We start from the raw sequence: 19,494 nt of genomic DNA on the forward strand, positions 1-19,494 counted from the left end.
CATGAGTCCCAATTTTAGATTCAGGAAACATGATCCTGAGCCCTATGAGGTCAGGAGTGGAAAGCTTCAGAAGTGGAAAAAGATTTTGTGAAGATCATTCCATTTTGTTCCAAAGTTTAATTTTTGGTTTTTTTTAAAATAGGGCCTGCTCTGTTGCCCAGGCTGGAGTACAATGATGCAATCACTGTAACCTCATACTCCTGACCTCAAGTGATCCTCCCACCTTAGCCTCCTGAGTAGCTGGGACTACAGGTGTGTGCCCTCACACCTGGTTAGTTTTTTATTTTTTGTAAAGACTGGATCTCACTGTGTTGCCCAGGCTGGTCTCAAAGTCCTGAGCTCAAGCAATCCTCCTGCCTCAGCCTCCTAAAGTGCTGAGATTACAGACATGAGCCACCATGTCTGGCCCAAAGTTTAATTTTTGTATGCAACATAAAGTGGTCCCAACGGAAACATGAATGAGGAGGGAGAGATAAAGCAAAAAGATCTTAGAATGAGTAATGGGAAGATTCCTTTGTGGGGGGAGGGAATTCAGGAAAGTCAGAATTCCTTTATACACTGATGAGACCAGCTCTACAAACAGCACTCTGTGGTTTAGCAGGTTATGATCTCGTTTGTTGATGATTCTGGCTCTTGCTTACCTTCATCCTTCTGCTCTGGGAAAAGTGCTCTGGGGTAACCAAGGAAAAGTCCTGCTTCTGAGGCCTCTAGAGCCACAGTTACCAATAGAAGTTCAGCTCCCAAACAATTTAATTTCCTAAGAAACTGGTCCAGGGAACACTACTTTTGGAGGTACTTTGCTAAGTGTAGCATCTATAAGAAGACTTGAGGGCAAACTTCAGTTTCAGATGTGGTGCTTGTCATGATTCCAGAGAGATTCTTTATATAAAAATCCTAGCACAGACCATCCTCTCCCCTCCCAGAGTCCAACAGGGATTTTCAGAACAACTTCACTGTACAACCTGTTTAAGTAAATTTCTAGCACCCTACATCTTCCCTAGTCTTTTTTCCCAGTGTTATTTTTCTCCTGATCATTTACCACCACCAAACAAACTCTGTTTTATTTACTTGTCTGGTTTACTGTCTGTGGCTTCCACCCCACTCCTAGAATATACATTTCGTAAATAGCTAGAAAAGAAATTTCTTGCCGAGAGATCTTCTCCTTCCTTCCTCTGCATGCTCCTGATACATACTGTGAGTCTTTTGTTTTCTGTCTTTCTGCAGAGCATTGGCTGTGATGACTACCTAGGCTCCGACAAAGTCGTGGACAAATGTGGGGTGTGTGGAGGAGACAACACGGGCTGTCAGGTTGTGTCGGGCGTGTTTAAGCATGCCCTCACCAGCCTGGGCTACCACCGTGTCGTGGAGATTCCTGAGGGAGCCACGAAAATCAACATCACGGAGATGTACAAGAGCAACAACTATTTGGGTAAGCTTGGTCTTTTTCCAGAGAAAACCATCTGTCCCTGCCAGATGATGTATTCCTTCAGAACTGTGAGATAGACACAGCAGTGTCCGAGAGTCCCGGGACATGCAGACAGTGCCCCTGGGGAATGCCAAAGCCCGGCCTGTGCCTTGAAATGAGAAGCTTGGGTGGAGAACGTTAAAAAAAAAAAAAAAAAAAAAAGTCCTTCTTGAGATAAATATTTAATATCTATACATTTAAACCAGCCTTTGCTTCTCCCAAGAGAAACATGGTTATAAAGTGGATAACAGCCCAAATTATTGCACTGAGATGGGAGAAGCTCTTTGCAAAGCACGGAGACCAGCCAGTGTTTGTTCTGTTGGGATTTGAGGTGGCCAGGGACAATTAATCCTATCTATACCTTCACTCCCTGGAGGTCTAAAGCAAAAGCCATTTTTCTCTTCTTTCTGCCTCGTCTGCCTGGGGCAGCAGACCTATACATAGTAGTGTGCATGTCTTCTGAAAAGCTGTGGAATCCTCCAGCAATCATTTTGGGCAATATCATCAATATTGAGAGGCCATTTTTAACCCATTTTTCTACAAAAGATCTTTGTTGATACTTCCTTCTGGACTTTCGAGCTATTTGCATTCCATCTGATAAAAACCACAAACCAGTCGAACACATTACTTTTTTTTTTTTTTTTTGAGACGGAATCTTGCCCTGTCGCCCAGGTTCGAGTGCAGTGGTGCGATCTTGGCTCACTGCAGCCTCCACCTCCCAGGTTCAAATGATTCTCCTGCCTCAGCCCCCTGAGTAGCTGGGACCACAGGCGTGCACCAACACGCCCAGTTAATTTTTGTATTTTTAGTGGAGATGGGGTTTCACCATGTTGGCCAAGCTGGTTTTGAACTCCTGGCCTCAAGTGGTCTGCCCGCCTTGGCCTCCCAAAGTGCTGAGATTACAGGCGTGAGCCACCACGCCTGGCCTTGAACAAATTACTTTTTATGAATTTCTAATAGATGTAAGCATGTATAAATCAGTTAACAAAATAATGTAAGGGAGCCATTTGTTTAATGAATAGCAATATTCATTTTTATCTTTTAATTATTTATTGAACAGGAACTTACCTCACACAAACTATGTGTCAGGCACTATTCTTAATGCTTTGCATGCATTCAATCTTTGAATTCTCTCAACAGGGAGAAGAAGCTATTCCCATCCCCATTTTACATATAAGAAAGCAGGCACAGAGAGATTATGTACCCTGCCAAGCTCACCATGCCATAATGAGGTGGAGCTGGGGTTCAGACCCAGGCAGTCTAGCTCCAGGTGTAGTAGCCTGTCAAGAGATGATACCCGTGGGCAGTCTCAGCACCTAAGTTCCTGTAGTGTGCCATGCCACTGGCTGTGCAGCAGTCAATGGCTGCAGCAGTTGAAAGACTATTAAGTCTGCAACTTTCAAATATCAGGATCACCCAGAAGTTAACTCCAGACTTGGGAACTCCATATTCTACAGCTCTTCCGTCCCCATCTAGTCAAATGCAGCCAAAACTAACTTGGTTTTATTGGAGGGAGGAGGAAGGGATGGCAAATGGGACTCAGAGACAAACCCAATCAAAGAAAAACTGTTCAATTTGCTTTGGCAAACCCAGGAGCCACCAGAGTGTCAGAAAACCTAGTTTCCCAGTGAGTGCTTTGTATATTCTTTTTAATAGTGAAAAATAGTGTTTGTGTGTTTCCTCCTTTCTTTTGTACTGCTATGAGATCACATCTCCATAAACATCCTGCCTCCTAGAATGGGAAATGTTCTTCTGGGGATTATTTGAAATGTGACTGTGTTCAGATGTACCAGCAAACAATGCCACTTTTTATTAGCTTTGTGTTGCTTTTAGTACATTTTCCCTGGCTATAGTTAGTTCTGTTCAGTAAGCAGTTTTCAAGCTGTGCCCCCTGAAGAAAAAATAGACATTCTGGGTGAATATCTACTGGATATCTGAATGGAAGAAGCTCTCGGAGCCTTGTTGTTTTCATCTGGAGTATGGGAATAAGAATCTTCACCTTATAAGCAGTCATGTGATTCAATAGGATACAGATATTTCAGACTCAGCAGAGCCCCTGACACCTATTAGGCAGTTGACAAATATTCATTCCCTTTCTTTTGTCTCAGAGAGATTGTCAGTTTTGATTCCATCAAAATTGTGGAATAAACATTTCCTCTTTCCCTAAAAAAGATGAAGGGAAGGCAGAGGGAAAATGGAGTCAGTGAGGGGTGGGCAGGGTGGTTCATGTCTGTAATCCCAGTGCTGTGGGAGGCCAAGGTGGGAGGACTGCTTGAAGTCAAGAGTTCGTGACCAGCCTGCACAACATCAAGTGAGACCCCATCTCTACAAAAAATTTTAAAAATCAGCCAGATGCAGTGACACATGCCTATAGTCTTAGCTACTTGGGAGGCTTAGGCATGAGGATCACTTGGGCCCAAGAGGTCAAGGCTCCAGTGAGTTGTAATCGTGCCACTGCACTCCAGCCTGGGCAATAAAGCAAGACACTATCTCAAAAAAAAAAAAAAAAAGAAAGAAAAGAAAAAAGTCAGTGGAGAGGTGATTCAAAAATCAAGTTCAACTTCCTATGCCCAGAGATCAGTGGGGTGCACATGAAATCAGTAGCATCCATGGCAATATTACATGAGGTCCCGTGTGTGAAGGAGAGAGAACAGAAACAAAAGAGCAGGCTGTAGTGAAAGCAGATTCCAGAGATGACGAACAGAGATTCCTTCTAGAGCACTTACGTCACCTGGGGTGCTTTGTATATTCTCTTTTTTAAAAATCTATCTATAATTCACATGCCATAAAATTCATCCTTTTGAAGTGTACGTTGGTTATGGCCCTTTTCACAGGTGTTCTCTTTACCAAACCCACTATTCCTGCTCTGTGAAGTCTGTATATTTTAAAAGTAAATATACATGAGATTGCTTGAGATCATGTAGAAACTATTACCAGGTGTATCTAGCTATTTTGAACTCTTTGACAGCTATTTTTTACATTGTACTTTGTCAAACACTGAAACCTTTTTCAAAGAGATATGTGGTAGGTTTCTCCATAATTTTCTAGGTCACAATGAAGGTTCTGGTTTTCTTACCTTGGGAGTTCTGGCTATGAAAACTTGTATTTTCTATAAAATTTGACTTGATACACAAAATCTACTCAGCTATTTGCATAAGTTTGATCTGCAGAATAAGCAATATAAAGGAAGTGAATACTTCACATTTGTATCATTGCTTTCAAGATTCCAGAACTTTTTTTTTTTTCCGAGACGGAGTCTCGCTCTGTCGCCCAGGCTGGAGTGCAGTGGCGCCATCTCAGCTCACTGCAAGCTCTACCTCCCAGGTTCACACCGTTCTCCTGCCTCAGCCTCCCGAGTAGCTGGGACTACAGGCGCCCACCACTATGCCCGGCTAATTTTTTGTATTTTTAGTAGAGTTGGGGTTTCACCGTGTTAGCCAGAATGGTCTCGATCTCCTGACCTCATGATCCGCCCGCCTCAGCCTCCCAGAGTGCTGGGATTATAGGCGTGAGCCACCATGCCCAGCCAAAGATTCCAGAACTTTTACAACTTTTTTTTTTTTTTTAGTTTCCTGTTGTTTCCAGAATTACCGTTAGTTATTTGTAACGCAAATAAAACTTTCCCTGTGAAATATTTGGTATTTTTTTTAAATAACTGATTCCCCAGTAACAATAGAAAATAGATTTCTATGAAAAAGGCAGACTTGTATTATTAATGCTGAAGTTGATGATTTAATCACCTCATTTAATCTTATTTTTTACTTTTATTTTAGCTTCAGGGGTACATGTGCAGGTTTTTGTATAGGTAAACTCATGTCACTGGGGTTTTTTGTACAGATTGTGTCACCCAGGTAGTAAGCCTAGTACCCAATAGTTATTTTTTCTGATCCTCTCCCTCCTCCCATCCTCAAGTAGGCCCTAGTGTCTGTTGTTTCTCTCTATGTGTCCATGTCTTCCATCATTTAGCTCCCACTTGTAAGTGATAACGTGGTATTTGGTTTTCTATTGCTGCGTGGTTTTCTAAGTATAATGATCTCCAGCTTCACCCATGTTCTTGCAAAGGACTATGGCTGCATAGTATTCCATGGTGTTTATGTACCACATTTTCTTTCTCTCATCTGTCATTGTTGGGCATTTAGGTTGATTCCATGTCTTTGCTATAATGAATAGTGCTGCAGTGAACATATGCATGCATGCGTCTTTATGGTAGGATGATTTACATTCCTTTGGGTATATACCCAGTAAGGGATTGCTGGGTTGAATGGTAGTTCTGTTTTTAGCTCTTTGAGGAATCACCACACTGCTTTCCACCATAGTTGGAAAATATTTACATTTCCAGCAACAGTGTATAAGTGTTCCCTTTTCTCCATAGCCTTGCCAGCATCTGTTCTTTTTTGACTTTTTATTAATAGCCATTCTGACTGGTGTAAGATGGTATCTCATTGTGGTTTTGATTTGCATTTCTCTAATGATTGGTGATATTGAGCTTTTTTGCATATGCTTGTTGGCCATACGTATGTCGTCTTTTGAAAAGTATGTCTTCTGTTCATGTCTTTTGCCCACTTTTTAATGGGGTTGTTTTTTTCTTGTAAATTTGTGAAAGTTCCTTATAGATGCTGGATATGAGACCTTTGTCTGATGTATAGTTTGCAAATATTTTCTCCCATTCTGTAGGGTATCTGTTTACTCTGTTGATAGTTTCTTTTGCTGTGCAGATGCTCTTAAGTTTAATTACATCCCATCTGTCAATTTTAGCTTTTGTTTCCATTGCTTTTAGCATCTTCATCATGAAATCTTTGCTAGTTCCTGTGTCCAGAATGGTGTTACCTAGGTTGTCCTCTAGGGTTTTATAGTTTTGGGTTTTACATTTAAGTCTTTAATCTATCTTGAGTTGATTTTTGTATATGGTGTAAGCAAGGGGTCTAGTTTCAATCTTCTCTATATGGCTAGCCAGTTCTCCCAGCACCACTTATTGAATAGGGTAGTCCTTTCCCCATTGCTTGTTTTTGTCAGCTTTGTCGAAGATCAGATAGTGGTAGGTGTGTGGCCTTATTTCTGGGCCTTATTTCTCTATTCTGTTTCACTGGTCTATGTGTCTGTTTTTGTACCAGTACCACCCTGTTTTGATTACTGTAGCCCTGCAGTATAGTTTAAAGTCAGGTAACGTGATGCTTCCAGCCTTGTTCTTTTTGCTTAGGATTGCCTAGGCCTTTGGGGCTCTTTTTTTGATCCATATGAATTTTAAAATAGTTTTCTCTAGTTCTGTGAAGAATTTCATTGGTAGTTTGGTAGGAATAACATTGAATCTGTAAATTGCTTTGGGCAGTATGGCCATTTTAATGATATTGATTCTTCCTATCCATGAGCATGGAATGTTTTTCCATTTGTTTATGTCATCTCTGATTTCCTTGAGTGGTGTTTTGAATTAAAATTTCAGAGATCTTTCACCTCCCTGGTTAGCTGTATTCCTAAGTATTTTATTCTTTTTGAATTATCTTATTTTAAGTGATTTTTTAAGCCCTCAATATTTAAATGAGCATCCCTAGGATTCTCTTTTTTTTTTTTAACTTTTAAGTTAAGGGTACAAGTGCAGGTTTGCTACATAGTTAAACTTGTGTTATGGGGGTTTGTTGTGCAGATTATTTCATTACCTGGGTATTAAGCCTAGTACCCCTAAGTTATTTTTCCTGATCTTCTCCCTCCTCCCACCCTAGGCTTTTCAGTTAATAGTAGTAGTCATACCACACATATATAATACTTCAATCTCCAGAGCATTTTCACATACATGGCCTTCTGATCTTTAACACTGGACATTATTTATTAATACTTGCTTATTTCAAAAAGCTTTAGACTTACTAAAACTTACTATTAATACTTTGGCTATTTCAAAAAGCTTTAGACTTACTAAAACTTACTAAAGGTATAATTATAGAGTTAAGATATGAAAATTGAAATTTAAAACTTAAAAACTAAATAGTAAAAGGAGGTATGTATTCCAGAAACCTTGGCTGATATATTTATAGTGATGGTACATTAAAGTTAACTCTGAATTTCTGGCTTAATTTAGTTTGACCATCAAGGCCTAGCCTACTAGACTCAGATTCTGAAGGCCTTGGGTCTGGCCCCTTCCCAGCCATAACTCGTAGGAGGAGTGGCCTATGTAGAGCTGGGGGAAGAGGCCAACTCACCACAATGCTTACTCTTTTCTCCAAGCAAAGCTAGAGAAACCATAACATTTAACGGTGCACATATTTCAGGAGATAAGATGTTTATTCATCTCATTTGAGGTTATAAACTAATGAAACTCTGCAGACTTGAGCTCCAAATTTCTGTTTATTTGAATTTGTTTACATGCTCCAAAATATAGACTGTTTCATGAGTTCTAGAGTCCTAAATTTTTTTAAATGGGAAAGACTTTAGAACTCCTGTATCTATTGTAAGCTATGAATTCTCCTTTTGTATGTGAATTATTCTGAACTCTGCCATTTGGGGAAAAAAAGTTTATTTAAATGATTGACATTTTGTATTACTTGCCTTTTTGTTAATAAAAGGTATTGTAAGATTATTTTAGCTGAAATATCAAAGTTTGGCATAGTTCAGTCAGTTCAGTTTACCAATGTCATTATGCCACAGTTAAGAAATCAGACATAAAAGCATACCAAGCACAAACTGATTATACAAGACATGTACTACCTGCCAACATGTTAGATTGTCACACAGTTTTAGACTTGGAATTTTTAAAGATCTGTAAGCTTTCAAAAATAAACTGGCAATATTCTTACTTTTAAGCATGTTCTCCTAAAAGTTTTAAACAACAATAATGGTCAGCATTGGAAAAAGTCAAGTATCATGGATCATCTATAATTTGCAAGCTTTAATTTATTCATTGAACAGCTTTTTTTACAGGAAACATTGGATGTTTAAATACTATGATGTCTTACATTTGTATGACAATTAATCCCTAATATTTTTTGCATGTTCACTGTAAAAATTTCAAGGAAGACAAATGAAATAGAGCAAAAAGGTAAAATTCCCTCTTTATACAAACTCCACACTTGATCCAGTGCCTTCAAGTGTAAAGACTACTTGAAGGTAAATAACCACTGTTCACAGTTCATTGTGTATTCTCCAGCCCTTTCTGTAAGTACCAATAAATAGCTATTTTCCAAAATTGATATTACTACACATACTTTTTGCAATTTGTGTCCTTATTTTAATATCATATCATGGGTATCTTTTTATATTAATACATATAAGCCTACGTTATTGATTTTTTTTTTAGTGCAGAGTATTCTGTACAATGGATGTAGCATTATTTATTTAGGTACTTGCCTACTGAGGGATGTTTAGATTGCCTCTAGTTTTCTAACATTACAAATAATACTTTAGAATTTTGGTTCAAGATGGCAGACTGAGCACATGAGATTTTCTTCCCTTTCTCCAAAGATTCCTTCAAAATGATACTAAAGGGATTTAACTAAAAGATGTGACCTAAAACCACCAAGACTGGAGTGGAGGCATCAGTGAGCAAATAAATAATCTTAACAGATTTTTGGAAGACGGAAAGCAGATGGGAGGATGTTCACTAGCAGAGCAGAGGAAATCACAGCCCAAGTGTGCAGAGGGGGTCTGGGATGAGAAGGGGCTGACCTGTGAGATGAAGCCCCTAGGGGATGTAGCCCCTAGGTTATGTAACTTTCCTCTTGTTCCTGAGCCCTACCCACAGAAGGCATTGTGCCATATCTCTGGGGCTCTCACCTGAGCCTGGAAGACGGCAGGTAAAAGGGAGGGGAGAAGGGGAGAATGTGGCTGAAAATGGGGAAAGAAGTGAAAAAACCTGTCTATGGAACAGACACCCCCACTCCCAGCAGACGCACACATTCAGAATGCTGGCATTGCCTCCTCGTCCAAATATGGAAAGGAACTAGGACATGGATGAGAGGTGAGTGCTGCAAGACTTCTGTCTTCATTGTGGAATTGGAGAAAGGGCAGCTTGCTGACTGATACCCCACTCTCTGACTCTGTAGAACTTAGCCTGTTAACAAACTCTCACAACATGCAGAGGGTTCTGAGGAAACCTTCACATTGCTTTTGTCTTGAATGCCAATGGATAACTGAAGATAACATGAATGGGTGACCAAGGATCACTAGACATTTTCTTAAGCCTATAGCATGAAAGATAATGCCCAAGATAAATAACTGGAAAAGTTATTTCTGGAAGAAACTGAGCAAATTCTTGGAGAAGAAAACTTAAAGGTTCTCTAACAAGTACTGCTTCCATGAATATCCTAATATGTATATCTTTTCATACTTATATAAATAATTCTGTAGGATAGACTCCTGGCAGGAGAATTTGTAGGTCAAATGGAATGCACACTTAAAATTCTGGAAAATAAAGCAAAATTCCTCTCCAAAGTCATTGTATCAATTTACACTCCCGCCAGAAGCACATGAAATAACTCTTTCTTCACACCCTTACCAAAACTAAATATTACAAATGTACTTAATTCTTACTAGATCTTTTTTATTTGCATTTTCCTGACCACTAATTTTTATTGTTCTTTATACTCTATGACTTTGACATTTTTAAATTGCACTTGTAGTTTTCTTATTGATTTTAAGAACTCATATACATAATTAGTAATAACCATTTTTGGTGATGTCTATCTAAAATATTAACCTTTATCTTACATTTCAACTCTGCTTAAATTATCTATTACTCTGTGGTGAAAAATTTTAATCTTTTTTTATTATACTTTAAGTCCTGGGGTACATGTGCAGAACGTGCAGATTTGTTACATAGGTATACACAATTCTGTCCTTTTTTTTTTTTGTGGCTGTTGGTTTTCTGACAGATACCTTTCGCCAAAATAAGGATTTTTCTTTCTATAGCTAGCTTTTAAGAATTTTTATTAAAACTTGCCCGTTTTGTTTAGTTTTCTTCTGAATGTCTGATGATCAATACTTAGTTGTCATATTTATAAAGATAATGGATAGTTGCTTATTCTAGGTACATTCAGTTGCTTTCCTCCACAGTTACTTTCATCTGTTTTTGCAACAGTCCTTTTCTCCAAATGGAGCAGAGCCCAGTATGCTGCCAGGCTGCGGTCAGGCAGGTTTCCTCTGAGTGTGCGTGGGCAGGGGACAGACAGGCAGACAGATACAAATCATCCTCTCTTAGAGGCATATGAGGATTCAGTAGGATAAACACGAATTGCCTAGCATGATAATGAATTTAATACATATTTTCCCTGCTTTATCTCAAGGCTCCGATATGTATCAGTGACTGCTTAACAAAACTCTTTAGTTTGCCTTGCAATTTTCTTGCAATGACAAGAAACAGCCTTCTCTTCAGCTCCACTGCCAAGGAAGCCTCCAGGATTATGCCACTTCAGGTGTACATTTTTTTATTATTATTATACTTTAAGTTCTAGGGTACATGTACACAGTGTGCAGGTTTGTTACATATGTATACCTGTGCCATGTTGGTTTGCTGCACCCATTAACTCATCATTTACATTAGGTATTTCTCCTAATGCTATCCCTCCCCTATACCCCACCCCATGACAGGCCCCGGTGTGTGATGTTCCCTGCCCTGTGTCCAAGTGTTATTGTTCAATTCCCACCTATGAGTAAGAACATGCGGTGTTTGGTTTTCTGTCCTGGCAATAGTTTGCTCAGAATGATGGTTTCCAGCTTCATCCATGTCCCTACAAAGGACATGAACTCATCCTTTTTTGTGGCTGCATAGTATTCCATGGTGTATATGTGCCACATTTTCTTTTTTTGTTTTTTTTTTCAGGTTTAAATTTTTTTTATATATATACTTTAAGTTCTAGGGTACATGTGCACAATATGCAGGTTTGTTACATATGTATACATGTACCATGTTGGTGTGCTGCACCCATTAACTTGTCATTTACATTAGGTGTATCTCCTAATGCTATCCCTCACCCATCCCCTTACCTCACAACAGGCCCTGGTGTGATGTTTCCCATCCTGTGTCCAAGTGTTCTCATTGTTCATTTCCCACCTATGAGTGAGAACATGCGGTGTTTGGTTTTCTGTCCTTGCAATAGTTTGCTGAGAATGATTGTTTCCAGCTTCATCCATGTCCCTACAAAGGACATGAACTCATCCTTTTTTATGGCTGCATAGAATTCCATGGTGTATATGTGTCACATTTTCTTAATCCAGTCTATCAGTGATGGACATTTGGGTTGGTACCAAGTCTTTGCTATTGTGAATAGTGCTGCAGTAAACATACATGTGCATGTGTCTTTATAGCAGCATGATTTATAATCCTTTGGGTATACACCCAGGAATGGGATGGCTGGGTCTCTAGATCCTTGAGGAATCGCCACACTGTCTTCCACAATGGTTGAACTAATTTACAGTCCCACCAACAGTGTAAAAGTGTTCCTATTTCTCCACATCCTCTCCAGCACCTGATGTTTCCTGACTTTTAATGATCGCCATTCTAACTGGTGTGAGATGATATCTCATTGTGGTTTTGATTTGCATTTCTCTGATAGCCAGTTATGATGAGCATTTTTTCATGTGTCTGTTGGCTGCATAAATGTCTCCTTTTGAGAAGTGTCTGTTCATATCCTTTGCCCACTTTGTGATGGGGTTGTTTGATTTTTTCTTGGAAATTTGTTTAAGTTCTTTGTAGATTCTGGATATTATCCCTTTGTCAGATGGGTAGATTGGAAAAATTTTCTCCCATTCTGTAGGTTTCCTGTTCACTCTGGTGGTAGTTTCTTTTGCTGTGCAGAAGCTCTTTAGTTTAATTAGATCCCGTTTGTCTATTTTGGCTTTTGTTGCCATTGCTTTTGGTGTTTTAGACTGAAGTCTTTGCCCATGCATGTGTCCTGAATGGTATTGCCTAGGTTTTCTTCTAGGGTTTTTATGGTTTTAGGTCTAACATTTAAGTCTTTAATCCATCTTGAATTAATTATTGTATAAGGTGTAAGGAAGGGATCCAGTTTCAGCTTTCTACATATGGCTAGCCAGTTTTCCCAGCACCATTTATTAAATAGGGAATCCTTTCCCCATTTCTTGTTTTTGTCAGATTTGTTGAAGATCAGATGGTTGTAGATGTGTGGTGTTATTTCTGAAGGCTCTGTTCTGTTCCATTGGTCTGTATCTCTGTTTTGGTACCAGTACCATGCTGTTTTGATTACTGTAGCCTTGTAGTATAGTTTGAAGTCAGGTAGCTTGATGCCTCCAGCTTTCTTCTTTTGGCTTAGGATTGTCTTGGCAATGCGGGCTCTTTTTTGGTTCCATATGAACTTTAAAGTAGTTTTTTCCAATTCTGTGAAGAAAGTCATTGGTAGCTTGATGGGGATGGCATTGAATCTATAAATTACCTTGGGCAGTATGGCCATTTTCACAATATTGATTCTTCCTATCCATGAGCATGAAATGTTTTTCCATTTGTTTGTGTCCTCTTTTATTTTTGTTGAGCAGTGGTTTGTAGTTCTCCTCGAAGAGGTCCTTCACATCCCTTGTAAGTTGGATTCCTAGGTATTTTATTCTCTTTGTAGCAATTGTGAGTGGGAGTTCACTCATGATTTGGCTCTCTGTTTGTCTGTTATTGGTGTATAGGAATGCTTGTGATTTTTGCACCTTGATTTTGTATCCTGAGACATTGCTGAAGTTGCTTATCAGCTTAGGAAGATTTTGGGCTGAGACGATGGGGTTTTCTAAATATACAATCATGTCATCTGCAAACAGGGACGATTTGACTTCTTCTTTTCCTAATTGAATACCCTTTATTCCTTTCTCTTGCCTGATTGCCCTGGCCAGAACTTCCAACACTGTGTTGAATAGGAGTGGTGAGAGAGGGCATCCCTGTCTTGTGCCAGTTTTCAAAGGAAATGCTTCCAGTTTTTGCCCATTCAGAATGATATTGGCTTTGGGTTTGTCATAAATAGCTCTGATTATTTTGAGATACATTCCATCAATATCTAGTTTATTGAGAGTTTTTAGCATGAAGGGCAGTTGAATTTTGTCAAAGGCCTTTTCTGCATCTATTGAGATAATCATGTGGTTTTTGTCTTTGGTTCTGTTTATGTGACGGATTACGTTTATTGATTTGTGTATGTTGAACCAGCCTTGCATCCCAGGGATGAAGCCCACTTGATCTTGGTGGATAAGCTTTTTGATGTGCTGCTGGATTTGGTTTGCCAGTATTTTATTGAAGATTTTTGCATCGATGTTCATCAGGGATATTGGTCTAAAATTCTCTTTTTTTGTTGTGTCTCTGCCAGGCTTTGGTATCAGGATGATGCTGGCCTCATAAAATGAGTTAGGGAGGATTCCCTCTTTTTCTGTTGATTGGAATAGTTTCAGAAGGAATGGTACCAGCTCCTCTTTGTACCTCTGGTAGAATTTGGCTGTGAATGCATCTGGTCCTGGACTTTTTTTGGTTGGTAGGCTATTAATTATTGCCTCAATTTCAGAGCCTGTTATTGGTCTATTCAGGGATTCAACTTCTTCCTGGTTTAGTCTTGGGAGGGTGTGTGTGTCCAGGAATTTACCCGTTTCTTCTAGATTTTCTAGTTTATTTGCGTAGAGGTGTTTATAGTATTCTCTGATGGTTGTTTGTATTTCTGTGGGATTGGTGGTGTTATCCCCTTTATCATTTTTTATTGCATCTATTTGATTCTTCTCTCTTCTTTATTAGTCTTGCTAATGTTCTATCAATTTTGTCAATCTTTTCAGAAAACCAGCTCCTGGATTCATTGATTTTTTGAAGGGTTTTTTGTGTCTCTGTCTCCTTCAGTTCTGCTTTGATCTTAGTTATTTCTTGCCTTCTGCTAGCTTTTGAATTTGTTTGCTCTTGCTTCTCTAGTTCTTTTAATTGTGATGTTAGGGTGTCGATTTTAGATCTTTCCTGCTTTATCTTGTGGGCATTTAGTGCTATAAATTTCCTTCTGCACACTGCTTTAAATGTGTCCCAGAGATTCTGGTATGTTGTGTCTTTGTTCTGATTGGTTTCAAAGAACATCTTTATTTCTGCCTTCATTTCGTTATTTGCCCAGTAGTCATTCAGGAGCAGGTTGTTCATGGAGTCTCGCTCTGTCGCCCAGGCTAGAGTGCAGTGGCAAGATCTCGGCTCACTGCAAGCTCCGCCTCCCAGGTTCACACCATTCTCCTGCCTCAGCCTCCCTAGTAGCTGGGACTACAGGCGCCCACCACCACGGCTGGCTATATAGTTTTCTTCTTAGGCATCAAAAGCCTACCTGATTCAACTGCTACAGTTGTGTGTTCTTACGGCTTTTGCACCCAACTGTCTGTCAGAGTAGTTGCCTCTTCCCAGAAGAACAAAAAGAGAAAGAAAAGTAGACATGCTTCTTCTGTGCATCTCCTGTGCTGACCTCATTCTAATCGGAGAATGGTTTCTGTAGGGGTATAAATGTGTGATGATGTGTTTATGCCTCTCCACCTTACTCCCCCAGCCCCAGGTGGCATCCAGTGGTCTAAGTGGCATTTCTCTTTTCTTGCTCTTATCTGGTCTCCAGTTCCTGGCCTTGTCTTCCATTTACAGTCCGGCTCTGCCCATTGAAATTGTTCTTTGCAGAGCTCTTGTTTCCAGCTGGGATGCTCTTGGACAGGTTCCTTAACCTTTCTGAGATTCGGTTTCCCCATAGGCAAAATGGGAAAACAATTACAATGTCATAGAACTATTAACTTTAAATGAGAAAATGTAGGTAAAATACCCTGTATGTCAACCCTTGTAGTTCCCATATCTCCCTGGATCAGTGCTTTTTACCCTGTCTGCACGTTGCAATCATGGGAGGCAAGCTGTGTGAGGCATGTTTGAACTATGCTGATGCCTTAGTCCCACCTGCATGTTTAATTGGTCAGGGGCACAGCCTGACAGCCTGGACTTCAGGATTTTTTTTTAAACTTTAAAGGTGATTCCAATGTCCTTTCAGGATAAAAGGCCTTTTCCCTATGTCAGTAGGTGTCAACTAAGGGCTATTTTGCACCCACTCACCACACATTTGGCAATGGCTGGAGGCATTTCGATCGTTACAGTGAGGGCAGAGAAGTGGGGAGGCAGGTGCTGCTGGCATCTGTGGATAGAGGCCAGGGATGCTGCTAAACCTTCCACAGTGCACAGGACGGCTCCCACAATGAAGAATTATTCAGCTCCAAATCTCAATAGTGCTGAAGTAAGAAACCCTGGCCTGTTTGATCACTAAGATCCCTTTCAGTGCTGAAGTTTTGTAGGTCACTTATTTCAGAATGATATTTTTAAAATAACAATAAATATCTAAGGTTTTCTTGAACGACCGTTTTATGTACCATTAAGTTCACATTCATCAGCTCACTCTGAATCCTTAGCTTCCAATCCAATCCCCCTCCTTTGGTTTACTTTCCAGATTTCACTCAATTCTTGGTAGTGGGCCCCTAGATTGCTTATCTCTGAACAGCTGTGAGGCAGCCCCAACAACAGAAGTACCATCTTAAAATGCCCTTTTATAGCTGGCCCTGTGGCATTTGGAGTCCTTTCTTACTTTCTTAATACATGGCAGAAGAATAAAGGACAGAAAAGAAAGAAAAGCAAAGAAAGTCGATTTTTCTTTGGATTCTCATAGAACTCTGATCATCTCTCCAGCTTGGTACTTAAATATATTTTACTGTAGTTTATCTGTTTACATGTCTGTACTCTTCCCGATGAGGCCGTGCAGTCCTTGAAGACAAACAGGCCAGCCTTAGACATTCTTCTCTGGAGTACACACCATGAGCCAGGAACTGTGCTGAGTGGTGTGGATACAGAAATAAAGGTCGTGCTGGGTCTCCTGAGGCCCATGCATGGTGTGCAGCCCATGTGGGGGCTCTGTGTTCAGACGTCTTAGCCCCTCTTGATCATGAGACCTTGCTCATGGTACTGGAGTCATATTACTACTCACTAGACGGTTGGAATCCTGGGTCCACCACCTCCTTCATCTAATCCTCACTCCTTACTAACACTCACACAAGGTGGGAACTAATGTCATCATCTGCATTTTATAGGTGAGGGACCTGCCTGTGGTAAACAATTTGTGAGGGGTGGAGTCAGGACTTGAACCCGGGCACAGGCCTCACTTATGACCTTCACTGCATGTTTATGACCATCGCCATTTGCAAGAAAAAATATGGCAGGGTGGGGTGGTATTTGTGTCTTCTCGCTTCCCAGCCACTGGAAGAAAGACATGTTCCACTGATTCCTTGTAGCCATCTTGCACCCTCCTCACTGTTCCATCCCTGTCCCCACTGCTACCTCAAACTTGATTACAGTCATGCGTCCCATGCTCCCTTTGGGAATCCTTGGGCTAAATCTCCATAGTTATTATCTTAGTCATTAGACTTGCACCATCTTGCCTCAGCAGACTTCTTCTGGAACTAGCTTTTAAAAGAGTATCCAGCTCTTAAAAAGAGTAGAACATTTTAGAGAAATAAAACATCAAGTGTGCGTTTTTTCTTTTTTTATTGTAAAATATATATAAACATAACATTTACCATTTTAATGATGTTAAGTGTATAGTTCAGTGGCATTAAGTACATTCACTGCTATCACCACGATCCATTTTCAGAATTTTTTTTGAGACAGAGTCTCGCTGTGTCGCCCAGGCTGGAGTGCGGTGGCATGATCTCAGCTCACTGCAACCTCTGCCTCCCGGGTTCAAGCGATTCTCCTGCCTCAGCCTCTCAAGTAGTTGGGACTACAGGCATGTGCCACCACGCCTGGCTAATTTTTGTATTTTTAATAGAGACGGGGTTTTACCATGTTGGCCAGGATGGTCTCGATCTCTGACCTCATGATCTGCCCGCCTCAGCCTCCCAAAGTGCTGGGATTACAGTCATGAGCCACCGCGCCCAGCCTCAGAATATTTTCTTATCCCAAAAGCTGTACTTAGTAAACAATAACCCCCCTGTTTCCCCCTCCTCCAAGCCCCTGGTAACTTCTACTCTCTGCCTCATGCACTGACCTATTCTAGGAACCTCATGCAAGTGGAATCACACAGTATTTGTCCTTTTGTGTCTGGCTTATTTCACTTAGCATAATGTTTTCAAGATTCATCCCTGTGGTAATATGCACCAGAATTTCATTTCTTTTTTATGTATATGCCACATTTTGTTTATCCATTCATCTGTCGATGGGCACCTGGGCTGTTTCCCTCTTTTGGTTATTGTGAATAATGCTGCTCTGAACATTGGCATACAACTACTGTTTGAGTCACTGCTTCCAATTCTTTTGGGTATATACCTAGGAGTGGAATTGCTGGGTCATATGGTAACTCTATATTTAACTTTTTGAGAAACTGCCAAACTGCTCTCTACAGCAACTGCCCCAGTTTATCTTCCAACCAGAGTTTCAATGTCTCCACATTCTCGCCAACACTTCAAGTGTGTTTTTGTGAAAGAGTATTTAAGCAGGTGATATGATAGGCACCAGTGGTCTGCTCTCAGGCATCAGGACAAGATGCTGAGCTGGGCTTTGTTACCTGCTGCAGGTCATGGCAGCCCCAGGAGATGGTTAAGTCACAGACAACTAACTTAAAGTGATATCCTGACTCTTGGCTGAATGTTCCTCATCAATGCTAGTAGATGAGGAAAGTGATCATTGAGTATTTGTTTTTTATTTGGACTCAGTTCTTGCCTTTTCGTCACCACAAGCTTTTATGACTCTTGTCCAAAACCAAATATTCACAAAACAAAGATTCCATGCCAAAGAGACTGTGCCCTCTTGCTGTGATTTGGAAAGATGCTGTTGTTTGTTTTAGCACTCCTGGACTTACTTTTGGATTACATACTTTCCACCTGGTGTCTGACAGCGCACCTCCGTTTGATTTAGGACAGCTCTGATGTCCTTACATCTGTTTACAGGGGCTTTCTTTTCACTTTCAGAGTCACTTTGCCTTGAAAAGCTTTCAGATATGCTGGGACGAAAGGAAATCAACTCTGCCCCACCCCCTTCTGCTGATTGTTTCACATTTTCTGCTTTATATTGATAGTTAGCACCTAGCTACCCTGGAAATGTAGGATTGAGTTTGCCTGTTTGTACATGGATTTGCCTTTCATTTTCTGGGGAAATAGTTAAGCTGTGGTTTATTTTTGCTTTTAATTGTATTGTCTGTCTCAGAAATATGCAAAATGCCCACACCTGTTTTCCTACACTTAATGGGATACTTTCCTCAAATGCAGGAAACAGTTGCTGAGCTGGCTGAGTCTTGAATTTTTATGGAAGTGATTTGACACTGCTATCCTTGCATGAAGAATAACGTTGTCTCCTAGCCCACTCTAGGCAGCAGCGCCTAAGGACAGCATCTTCAGCAGGGCTGTTAATCGCTTCCAGGTCTCCTACCTGGATTAGGATAATAGCTGAGAATCCATTATCTGCAAGTCCAGTGTGGATAACACTGTCCCTAGATCCATCTGTTCCCTAACCCATTTGGAAGTGCATTTAAACCTTCCCTGTTTGAATCAAAGTCTTGCTTTTTTGTGATATGTTAGATCCCTGAGCTACCACATTAGGGAATTAATACAAGCTAAGCCCCAAGAAGAGATATCTAAGGTTTAAACAACGTTTAGTAAATATAGTTGACTTAATGAAAGAGAAGTGACTCCTGAGAAAAACAGTAATCTTGAAAATTTCTTAACCAGCAGCTGGGGATGACCCACCAGTTGCTTCTCCATGGTTACTGCTCTCACTGGGAGCCTCTCTTCCTTCCTCATGAGCATCAGAGCTTCAGAAATGTGAAACCTGCCTTCTAAGATTGCCCTCTTCTCTCTTCAGGCCTTACCTTCCCATGGGAGAAGTTGAGCACCCTTTCTCCTTCTTTCATTAAGCAGAACTCTAGGCACATTCTGCTCTTCTAAACCTTGAATTCTTGCAGATAAGTCACTGAAGGGGTGGGCTTTGGAGATAAGCCTCCTTTCTCCCTCTCATCATGAACCGCCTTTATTAGCTTTGCTCTGGCTGTTTTAGCATCAACAGCTTTAAGAATAACTTTTGGCATCTCCTGACTCTA

At 40.4% G+C, this 19,494-nt stretch overlaps 1 protein-coding gene across 3 annotated transcripts in view; it reads left to right on the plus strand.

Annotated features, from left to right (window-relative positions):
* THSD4 (thrombospondin type 1 domain containing 4) overlaps window positions 1-19,494 on the plus strand; it is a 681,844-nt gene that overhangs the window by 553,419 nt on the left and 108,931 nt on the right. For all 3 annotated transcript variants that reach the window (XM_054451459.2, XM_063652717.1, XM_063652718.1), the window contains one exon: window positions 1,225-1,429. In XM_054451459.2, the coding sequence (XP_054307434.1) occupies window positions 1,225-1,429 (205 nt within the window). The remainder of the gene's footprint in view (window positions 1-1,224; window positions 1,430-19,494) is intronic.

Source organism: Pongo pygmaeus, chromosome 16, assembly GCF_028885625.2.
Source record: "Pongo pygmaeus isolate AG05252 chromosome 16, NHGRI_mPonPyg2-v2.0_pri, whole genome shotgun sequence".
NCBI classification, from domain to species: Eukaryota; Metazoa; Chordata; class Mammalia; order Primates; family Hominidae; genus Pongo; species Pongo pygmaeus.